The following is an 11,865-nucleotide window of genomic DNA, read 5'->3' on the forward strand; positions in this document are numbered from 1 at the left end:
ATATACACCCAATTTTTCCAGGCAAAGCATTCTCTGAAGATGCCAGCCACAGATGCTGGTGAAACGTCAGAAAGAAACTCTGCTAGAACATGGCCACATAGCCCGAAAAAACCACAAAAAAATATAAAAATCTAATTGTCTGCAACACTAGAGGAACCTTTAATGGTGTCAAGAGTGGATGTGAGGACTGACTTGGCATCTGGATTTTTCCTATCTTTGTATTAAAGCTTGGAGGCTCTCTGTAAATAAGTATGGGCCTGGCATCTAGAGCCTGGGAAATGAAATTATTATTGTCCACAGTACAGTTTATGAATAGAGACTTGTAGGGAAAATTATAGTGGTGGGAATAGCTCCTTTATGCTGCTCAAAGAGATTCCTCCATCTATTCTTGTTGGTTTTTACTTGTATCCCAAATAATAATTCAAGGCCTGCTTTACGTGAAGGGCACATAGAACCTCAACAGTCCCTTCTGCTTTGTGTTATTCAGTATCCTTTTTTAAATTTGAAATGTACAGAACTAAACAAGTAAAGAATAAAAATGGTAAAAAAACAAACACTCCCCCCCCCAAACAGCAGTATATTCCTTAATAAATCTTGCTGTTCAGACATTGTAGATATAAAACCAGCTAACATGGAGGATTTGACAGAAGTTATTACTGCATCTGAATTCCATCCTCACCACTGCAATCTCTTTGTCTATAGCAGTAGCAAAGGATCTTTGAGACTTTGCGACATGAGGGCATCTGCTCTCTGTGACAAACATTTCAAACGTAAGTTATTGAGTGACATTTTCATTTAACATTTTAGCTCCTGAATATTGCAGATTTGTTTATTGACTTTGTATGGTTTTGTGTATATTGGAATGTTAGGACAGTGGCAGGGATCCTACAGTATTAACAAAGGCAGAGGGGATTTTCTGTACATACTCATGTATAAGTGTAGAAATTTTATTGAAAAAGTTGACCCACCCAAAAAAAACCTGAGTCGACATTTATGGGTCAATATTGTATTATACTTGAACTCGTATTAAGAAAAGGAACCATTCTCTGGGGAAAGGTAAGAGAATACTCTATCCTGGAAACCCTGGCCTTCCTCTCTTCTCTCATCCATCTATTCTTAGAGTGAGTACAAACAATTATGACTACTGGAATTTTGTACATTCTTTGGCATAGCTTCATCCTTTACATCTTTTGTTACAGGCCCCTTATACCCTCACTTTACCCTCATACCATAATTTTGGTCTCCAAATCTGCCCTTGACTTATATATGAGGCTGACTTATAGTCAAATATATACGGCAGTCATGCGGGGGGGGGGGGGGGGGAATTGATCCTGCTATGGTTTTTTTTGTGTGTGTGTGTGTTGTTCTTTCCACATGGTAGTGTCTGGGATTGCAAAGAAAATCATAGCCATAGTGAAAGCTATATAATGATGTAGTTGAAGGGAAAACATAGAATAAAGATTCGGGAAGAATAAATGAAGAAGGACAATATTGTAAGTGGTTCTTATATAGACAACTTACAGAAAGGTTCAGGATGTATGAGAAATTAAATGGAATTAGGAAAGGTTTTGAAACAGAGGCTGTATGGCCATCTGTTGAAAGTGCTTTGATTGTGTATTCTTGTGTGGCAGGGGCTTGGACTGGATGGCCCTTGTAGTCACTTGCAACTCTATGATTCTATGAAGAAATCAGTTGACTACTTTGTCCAAAGTAAAGTAAGTAGGAATAGCAATAAAGCCTTAGTTTGTTTATTCAGCCACTGGTGTTTTTCCTCCTTAATCAGAATTGATAGCTTATGCACATACTCCCCCTCCAACAAGTTCTGGGCTGGCCCAGTCAGCTTTGTTTTAATAGATCAGTAAAAGAGGCAGGGTAGTTCAAAGAGCTAGGGCATGTATAAGAAGAAAAGGCATTGCAGCATCATGGAGCACTGAAGTGACAATTTTCAATCGTACAAGGCAAGAATGTCTTAATATGGATTTGCAGAACTGTGGTTTAGCAACAGGCCAGCTTCTGGCTGCTTGCAAGGAACAGGGGACTCTTGAATGAAGGAAAGATTGCAGCATGGGAGAGCAAGGATCCAGAAGTTTGTTGTTTCATAGCTAGTGCAATTAATTAGAAAATTATACAAGAACAAGAGAAGGAGAATGTCTGGGCGAAAAGATACGAAATTAAATCTTGGACATAATGAGTTTAAGACAACCACACAGCACTCATCAGAAATATCAAAGGGGCAACTGGGAATGTGGGATGGGAGGAGGAGAACATTCTGAGGTACAGAAGCAGAGCAGATTGCCATCATGCTAAGTAGTATTAGTATTAAAATAGGGTTTGATGTGGCCTTCCACAGATGGCATGCGTAGAGAGAAGAAGAGAGGGCCAATAAAAGAATCTAATGCTTTTAATTAATTTGAAAGTATCACAGTAAAATAAGAAAGATACAAAGAGTAATTGTGTAGACCTAGTATTAAGTATTTCATCATCATCATCATCATCATCATCATCATCATCATCATAATATTTTTGTCCTTTCTTTCTCAATCTTTTTGGCTCTACCAGTTTTTGAAGAACCCGAAGATCCCGGTAGCCGTTCATTTTTCTCTGAAATTATTTCTTCTGTGTCAGATGTCAAATTCAGCCACAGTGGACGATATATGTTAGCAAGAGATTATCTCACTGTCAAAGTTTGGGATCTGAACATGGAAACAAAGCCTATAGAAATATACCAGGTATTTGTGGTTTATTTTTAATTTGTTTACAAGTACTTAAATACAGTTTTGCCAATTGCTTTTTTAAACAGGTATATTCATATGTATTCAATGTGCTAGTTATGAATTATAAAGTCCTATGCTATACCTTCCAATAGTTATGGATCAACCAGGACAGCCTCTTTAGCTTTCTTGGTTCCTCAGTTTCTTTTTAGAAGTCCAAGATTTCCCCTCTGGGAGAGAAGAGAGTCTTGCCCTTCCCAGCCAAAGGGAATAAATGTAGCCTTAGTGGAACATTCTACAAAGCTTTTGTAATGCATTATGACAATAATCTTTTTCAACCATATTTTTAAAAACCAATTTCATTCTGTTTATCTCCTGGAACTAACAAATGTTGTACATTTCTCTGAACCCCATTTTTATCCTAAGGGGGAAAGCGTGTAAGTAGATTAGGCTGAATGTTAGAGGAAATTGTGATTTTGCCTGAGCTATAATGTTTATATAATATATAATATATAATGAATATGAAGATCCAAAACACTCCCCATAGAGACCAAATGGGCAAGCTAGGGCAATCAATCGTGAATGGAGGGGTGAGGAAACATAGTAAGAAATATCATGCTCACTGTGGGAGAAGCCTGCTCTTAAAGGACAAGAAGCTCTACAAAGTTTTACAGTCAACTCTGCAAAGGTTTAAAGTCAATTTAAAATACAATGATGAGATTTAAGCATTTATGAGTAATACTGTTCTTGTCCAGAGAATCTGAAATTTTCCTATTCTTCTTTAAAACTCCCCTTAAGGAGCTTTCTCTTTAGAGCAAATCAAAAAAATGCAAAAAGCAAATGATTATGTTTTAAAAAAAGATGAACTTTAATGAATTTTTAATAAGAATAATAAAGATATGGTGCATAAGCGGGCTTGGTAAAACCCCGTCTGAAGATCTTTTAATACAGAAACCTGTGATGAGACAATCCAACATGAAACTAGTGGTAGTGCCAAGATGGACATACCAAACTACTGGGACAGAGCAGAGGACAAATCCAAGCAGCTTTGCGGTTAACAATGCAACTGGACTCAAGCCAAACTGGCATTCAGATGTAGATACCCTCAAAAATGGAAGGAAAGTCTGAAACTGCATAACACATATAGGATCATGGGATGTTAAAAGCATGAATCAGGAAGCTAGACATAGTAAAACAAGAAATGGAACATATAAATGTTGTAATACGTGGTGTGAATGAGTTAAAATGGACAGGAATAGGACATTTTGAGTCAGCTAATTGCACAGTGTTTTGGAAAGACAAGAAGAAATGGGGTAGCATTCACAGTGAGGAAAGATGTAGCCAAAGCAATCTAAAGACATATTGCAAAGTCTGATTGAATCATGCCAATAAGACTTCAGAGAAAACTCATCAGTATAACCACAATCCAAGTTAATGCTCCAACTAGAGGGGCAGAAGAAATTGAAAAATTCTGTAATGGAGTCCAGGAGAAAATCAACTACACATCAAAACAGGACTTCTTGTTAATCATAGGCAATTGAAATGCAAAATCAGGAAAAGGAGTACAGTCAAAGATTGTAGGAAAAAATGACCTAGGAAAAAGGAATGAAGCAGGAAACTGAATGATGGAACTTTTCAAGGCCAACAATAGAGTTTATCACACAAGGAGAATTAGAAGTATAATCCAATGGCAATCTGAACGCAATCATGGGGTTTAACGTTATTGTGTGATAACCCACTACACACAAATTGGGGCAATGGGAAGTCAGTCCAAACACAATCATGTGGTTTCACGTTATTGCGTGATAGACTGCCACACACAAATTCGGGCAATGGCATGCTATTTTCGGGCAATGGGAAGCCAGTTTGAATGCAATGCATTTCTTATATTTCTTAAGAGCAAGTACTGATACTTGTTTTCAGGCAGCTTGTAAAAATGGAGGCAGTCTCCTTCCCCAAGGACTACTGGCACTGGTAACTTGTAAGGTGAAACACTGTTAAGGAAAGTCTAGCATTAGAGTAACAATGATGTCCTTTGCTCACCAAATAGGTACATGACTACTTGAGAAGCAAGTTGTGTTCTCTTTATGAAAATGACTGCATCTTTGACAAGTTTGAATGTGCATGGAATGGTTCTGACAGGTAATGTATCCAGTCCAACCATTACTGTTAATTTTGATGGGAGAGGCTTACTTGATGAAAATTAATAGCTCATACACAGTTTATACATTACTCCTGAATATCATTATGAAATATTAAGAGATGTCTTGCAAAATATTCTTGGTGTGTTGCCAATGTTAGGATATTTAATCTAAACATCATAAACATACTGTGACAATTTAAACATATATTTTGAGTCAATATCTAGAAAGAATCCTCCATAATTCTGAGCCCAAACAAAACAAAATTCTGTGAAGTGGGTGAACATGCTATCTCTATGTTATGAAAGGGCGTAGTTGAGAGATGGAGCTTAGCAAAAGCCATATGGTCAGTTTATAGAGCAGTTAGAGATGCTAAAATTCTGACTCTCAAGGTCTATCTGCTCACAGTCATTTACATAGCAATGTAGGACTATAGTTGTGCCTGTGGGAGCATGTCTGAAAGTTTAATCCCTTCTCAGCTGCAGTTATATCAGAATAGTGGGAATATTGTTCTAATTAGGACTGTGCACTCTCATTTTATATAATGTGTAAAAGGCCATGTAATCATTTGTCAGCCTAAAAAACATAATCTAATTGCTGTCTCCTGGCAGGTTAACACAAAAACAAAGAGGAAGTGTCTCATACTCTGAAAAATACAACAGATAGAATCACAAACAACAAATAATGCCCTGAGCAAAGGATAAATAAAAACAAATTAACTTTAGTTACAAACACACACAGAAAGACTATGAGAGCATATGTAGCCAGTGACATCAAAATGTAAATACAACTGACAGATCAACAACCACTAGTAAAGAATGCAAAATCCTAAATTACAGTCAGCCCTCTGTATCCACGAATTCTTTGTTCATGGATTCAAGCTTTTACAGCCTGAAAATATTTTAAAAATATATAAATTCCAAAAGGAAACCTTAATTGTGCCATTTTAAATAGGGACACTATTTTACTGTGCCAGTATATTCAATGGGACTTGAGCATGGATTTTCGTATCCATGGGGGATCCTGGAACCAAACCCCAGGGGATACTAAGGGCTCTCTGTATATGTATTCCTGAATACACCTGGGAATGTAAGATTTGTTTATATTGGAAACCTGATTGAAATAGACGTGAGCTGTGCAAGAACACCTTTTAGTGAGACTTACAGAGGGAAAATTCCCAATGCACGGAACTGACAATTTCACACTCATGCTGTTTTTCTTCTTTGCAGTGTCATTATGACAGGGGCATATAACAACTTCTTTAGAATGTTTGACCGGAATACTAAACGTGATGTTACTTTAGAGGCCTCCCGTGAAAGTAGCAAACCACGAGCTATTCTAAAACCTCGCCGAGTATGTCTTGGTGGCAAGAGAAGGAAAGATGACATCAGTGTTGACAGTCTGGACTTTACTAAGAAGATTCTACATACAGCATGGCACCCAACAGAGAACATTATTGCTATTGCTGCCACAAACAATCTGTATATATTTCAAGACAAAATGAACTCTGGAATGCACTAGGATTGATTCCTCTTAATACACAAACATTTGGAAAAGTGATAGGTGTGATCATTGCTTGAGCTGAGATGCTAAGCCCTTCAAAGTAAATACTACTGAATTTAGTGGGACTTACTTCTCAATAAATATCTGAAAAATCAAGATGTGATGGAGATGGAGATGCCCTTTTAAGTACTACACGACTCATTCCTTTTGGGAACCACCCATATATTCTAAGTCACTACAATAGCTGCGAATATTTCAATAATATTTCAAAAATAAATTCTCTGTTAAGAAGAGTTCACCTGTGTCTGTTCATCACTAATTTTGTGTTAGCTTGTTTTGTAAAGACTGTTCATGCTCACAGTGGAAATGTGGAGGAAGCAAATGTCCAGTGCCAGCCATGTATCAGAAATATGTGTTTGCATTCTTATCAAAATGTCTACTAGGCAGGCAGCACCTTATGGTTCTGACAGAGACCAACATATCAGAGGCTGGTTCTGGATTACTCTATGATGCTTGTTCGCTTACATTAGAGGAATTCTTGTTGCAGTGCCAGCCTGGAAGGAGATGCTGTATTTTCCTTGGTGCTGCAAGAAGAATAATCATGGATACTAACATGAAGAAAAGACTGGACCAGTTGTAGCTAGCATAGCTAGTTGAATACTTCTTATCAAGCTCATTTTCACTGCTTGTATAATTAGTCTCAAGTTGATCTCCAACTGACAGAACACAGGTGAGATTGGTTTAGCAAATATCCCATTCAAATACCTAGGAGAAGGGTAGGAAGAGGATTTATTGTGGAAAGACAGATATGGCTCTACAATGTACACCTGCCCCTTTGTATCTATGGATTAAGCTATCCATAATTTAAAAATATTGAAATATATATTTAAATTCCAAAAAGTAAACCCTGACTTTGCCATTTTATATAAGAGACACCATTTTACTTGTATTTAATGTACCCATGGATTTGGGTATGTATGGGTGGTCCTGGAACCAAACTCCAGTGTATACCAAGGGCCCACTGTAATAAGTCTATCACTCCAAATTCAAAAAACCACCCAAGCTTTAAATGACTATTGCCTTCTTGATTCTCCTTACAAGAGTAAGCATTTCTTAAAGCACAGAAAGAGATCACCAGAAATGCCTTAAATTTCAGATACCAACCTAAGGCACAAGGAAAATGGTCTTGCAAGAAGCCACTGCTTGGGCCAGAGCAACTAATTGTACATTATACAAGAAAAGGGAAGGTAAAGGTAAATGTTTAGGGAAGCAGTGGCAATTATGTCTAAAGATTATTTTTGTTTACTGTAGAATTCAGAGACATAGCCATGTTAGTCTGAAATATCATGAAATATTAGTATGTAAAGAGTTCTTGTAGTACATTTGAGACTAACTGTAAAAACACTTGTAGCGTAAGCTTTCGTAGACTTGGTCTACCTCCTCAGATACTGCTACAAGATCTATGAAAGCTTATGCTACAACTCTTTCATATAGTTAGTCTCAAAGGTGCTACAAGATCCCTTTCCATTTGCATTCTGTCTACTGTAGTTGAGAAAGCTGGCTAGAATATGCTGACCATTCCTAGCATATAACTACTCAGACTACTGCCAGTTTCATCTCAGTAACTATTATTCACATTATTATGTGAGTTCATAATATACACATTAATTATCAAACAGTATGGATCTAAACTAGCTTAACTTTATTCCATAAAGGAAAATATGAGGGGACAGATATTGGAATATCCACAATTGATTGAAATTAGCATGTTGCATCTTTCAGTAACCAAAACTGCCACAGTACGGTTAATTTAAGTACTTTGGGGATGTTAAACAACTCATCAATATAGTAAAGTTACTTCATGAAATTTGAAAACAACATGCATGAAGATTGTGCATTTTTGAAAACAGATTCTATATTTATTCTTTACAGGAACTCAAACAATAAAATGGACCATATCACCCTTGAATGAGCCTAGAAGAACAGTAGGAAATGGAATATGGAGGTTAAAAATATGTATGGCTAAAGAAACCTGCAAAATTATTTTTGTATGAATGATCTCACACTTATTTCTTGCCCTTGCAATGTCTGGTTAAACTGATTTTGATCAGCTCACTGTTGGCATGTGGCTTCTGTTTCAGTTGGTGGTGAATCTACTCCTTTCTTTAACCCAGACTTTAAAGAAGGTGCTAAGGAATTGGACCTATTTCAGGGATAGGGTTCAGCACCTTGGATAACACTTTAAAATTTGGACTAAAGCCTAGAGTAGAGTCACCCATCCCTCTAAAATGGGAGCCACCAGGTGCTACTGCATAAACCTCTCAAGTGTTCATTTTATACTGCTCTAAACTGAGCTTTTGGGGAATAGGAAAATTCCTCATAAAGAAACATGTGCACTCTTGTACCTTGATTTGGAGCTGAGCAATAAGAAAGCTTTGCCAACACGTGAAATTAATGACATTTGCTCCACTCTTTTTTTAATTGAATCCCATTCTTGTGAGAAAGATGGAATATAAATTCAGTAAATAAAATAAATAATTGATGATCAGTGTTGTGCATCAAAGCATAATGCATATGCATCAGTTTCAATAATCCACATAAGACATGAAATGTATATAATAATTTTAAGTGAGATGAAAGAATGTTTCAAGTTACCGTATGCCCTACAAGATGGGCAGTATTTATGTATATTGTATTCTAACTCAGTTTCAACAATCTTGTACAAAAGTTTTACAAATGCAGAATATTGTGTAGCCAAATTACATTTTAAACCTTGGTTTGATTCATTAGTCACAGCAGTTCAAACAATGCTGAGAGCATACTAGCATTTATAGCTGCAAAGATAGATATATGTTGGGTGGATTGGTAGTAACCTCAGACTGTAACCAATGATTAAATGAAAAGATTTTACGTTCAAAATTGACTTTTATTTCAAATCCCTTACTCTTTAACTCACGAGTACTGAATTGGTTTACATGCAGACTTTAAAAGATCTATCTAACTTGTATATATAGAGAGATCCCTTGCAAAGTGTAAGCTCCAGAAATACAGGATTCTTGTACAAGCATTCTTGCATGAATATGGAATGGGCCTCATTCATATAAAGCTTTCAGTAGAAAAAGAAGGAATTAAAGTTGGACAGAAATATATTTGGGTCTTTAGTATCACAATTATAACCCAATCTCCTGTTTTTGTGAATGTAATAATAATAATAATAATAATATTGCTCATCAGAAATCCAAGAAATAAATTTATTTCCTCCCTTTGGCTTTGGGCTTTCAGTGGTAGGTAATGATATACCTGGTAAATGATTATTTGGAAGGCTTTGTGGCTGCATTTTTGTTCTCCAAAAGTATGCTGACTATTGCTGAACATATTTATAAATATGTTGATACTGGCTTTTTAAATAAACACTTTCTTTTAAAAAAAAAGTTCTGTTTTCATCATCAATCTTTTAAACTTGGGATTTAAAGCTTGAATTCAGTAATTGTTCTTAAAACTTGAACTGATGTTTTGAAAAATCCTGTTGTGAAGTATAGAAGCAGAAGAGTAGTGTTTGTCCTATATCGTGCAGAAAACAATTCGTCTGAGGGCCTCTCAGGCTTCTCTGCCATGCAATGGTGCTTATTTCTCAAGCCATGTTTAAACTAGGCCTGCTCAGTTTGTTCTGAAGCCATTTTAGAATGGCCTGAAGAGTTGTGAGGGACAAGCAGCTGCAAGAGATGGTTATGTGGGAACCAAGATCATGTTGCTGCTTGGTACTCCCTGGTACTGTTGGGAGGAGGAAGTGCTTCCGAGGAGTTCTTAAAAGTGAAATTTATTTGGTAGACTCAGATCTGGTGATGGGCTTGCTACTGTGCTGAACCCTGCTTTTAATAAACACTTTCGGGGTTCATCCATGGAATCTTCTCATTGAATTAGGTAGAGACAGGGTATCACATAGTTTTAGAAAAAACTCCACATTTAACTTCCATTCCTACTAATAATGCCCCGCAAGAAGATCAGAGCACTTCCCCTTCACTTAAGACAAATTATCCGCCTACAAAATTTCTGCCATATATAAGCTGACAAAAAGTGTTTATATTGTTTATGAAAACTAGGAAAATTCAGGGTAGTGCTATGATCTATAAAATGACACCATGAATTCATTATCTACTTGAGGAAATCCATACTTTTACCATGCCTCAAACTGAGGAGATGAGAATGCTAAGAGGCTGTTTAAATATTTGAAGGGATGTCATATTGAGGAAGGAGCAAGGTTGTTTTCTGCTGCTCCAGAGACTAGGACCCGGAACAATGGATGCAAGCTATGAGATTTTCCAGCTGACCATTAGGAAGAACTTCCTGACAGTAAGAGCTGTTTGACAGTGAAACACACTCCCTTGGACTCCGGGAAAGTTGGTTGGTTAGGAGGCATCGGGATTTTTATTGTGTCTATCTGCTTGTTGGTTCCAAGGTGTATTTGGGCTGTAACCTGACACCTGCAAATCTCCCTTAGCGTGTCTTGAAACAAGCAGTTGTGGCAGTTTAAGTTTTATTGTATGTAATCAGGATTAAGAGACAAAGCATATGGGCAGGAAGGAGCAACCAGAAGCCACTCTCAGCCCAATTGCCCTGGGGCTGTGGCGAATACATGCCACGGCCCTAAGGGCGGCTCCTGCCATGGCCCCTAATAGGAGCAGAAAAGATCTGCTCTTTTGGGGGCCTTAAGCGACCCTGGCATAGCCCTGGGGTGGCTTCTGGGCATTTGGGGTGTGTGTGTCATGAAAATGCCATGCCCCATAGCAGCTGGAAGCCCCTGTCTGCCCTGAATCAGCTTTCTGGGAAAGTATGAATCAGCTTTCTGGGTATCGTATCTTGGAGCATTCTTCTCCAGCCATACCTGAGAAAGTTGTAAAGTTACAAAAACATTTTCCAGTACCTCAGAAACCTTTTATTTGGGGCTCTGCAATGATGAAAATATTTTCAGGGCATCATCAGATGTAACTACAGATACGGACCTCCAGCATCACAGTTGTGTCTGATAATCAGAATCTCAGCAATTATGTTTATTTTTAGTTGTCCTTGAAGTTACTCTAAAAACTTTGTTTAGACTGCAACTTTCATAATCTCTATTAGCAATTTTAGTTGGGGTTTACTGGAGCTGCAGTCCAATATCTGAAGGACCATATTTCTCCACTCCATCTGTAAATTCTCAACTACAGCCACTTGAAAATCAGTCAGCCTTTCTTCTAATCTGTTAGAATGCTGACAATCACATTCTATGTGGAATGCACTCACTCAGAGTGTAGTGGAGTTTCCTTCCTTGGAAGTCTTTAAACAGAGGCTAGATAGCCATCTGCCAGGGATGCTTTGATTGAGAGTTCCTGCATGGCAGGGGGGTTGGACTGGATAGCTCTTGTGGTCTCTCCCAACTCCACGATTCTATGATATCAAAAGAATAATTTGGATTAAGATATCTATATCTATATTTATATCAATATCTCTCTTGATTCATCAATGATTTGGTC

At 37.4% G+C, this 11,865-nt stretch overlaps 1 protein-coding gene across 1 annotated transcript in view; it reads left to right on the top strand.

Moving 5' to 3' along the window:
- Positions 1-9,756, top strand: part of LOC121931668 (serine/threonine-protein phosphatase 2A 55 kDa regulatory subunit B gamma isoform-like) — a 60,815-nt gene extending 51,059 nt beyond the window's left edge. The window contains 5 exon segments of the mRNA XM_042469646.1: positions 606-770; positions 2,560-2,729; positions 4,762-4,853; positions 6,082-7,085; positions 8,288-9,756. Coding sequence (XP_042325580.1) covers positions 606-770; positions 2,560-2,729; positions 4,762-4,853; positions 6,082-6,373 — 719 coding nt within the window. The 3' untranslated portion in view covers positions 6,374-7,085; positions 8,288-9,756.
- The last annotated feature ends 2,109 nt before the right edge of the window (positions 9,757-11,865 follow it).

Source organism: Sceloporus undulatus, chromosome 5 (genome assembly GCF_019175285.1).
Source record: "Sceloporus undulatus isolate JIND9_A2432 ecotype Alabama chromosome 5, SceUnd_v1.1, whole genome shotgun sequence".
In the NCBI taxonomy this organism is placed as follows: domain Eukaryota; kingdom Metazoa; phylum Chordata; class Lepidosauria; order Squamata; family Phrynosomatidae; genus Sceloporus; species Sceloporus undulatus.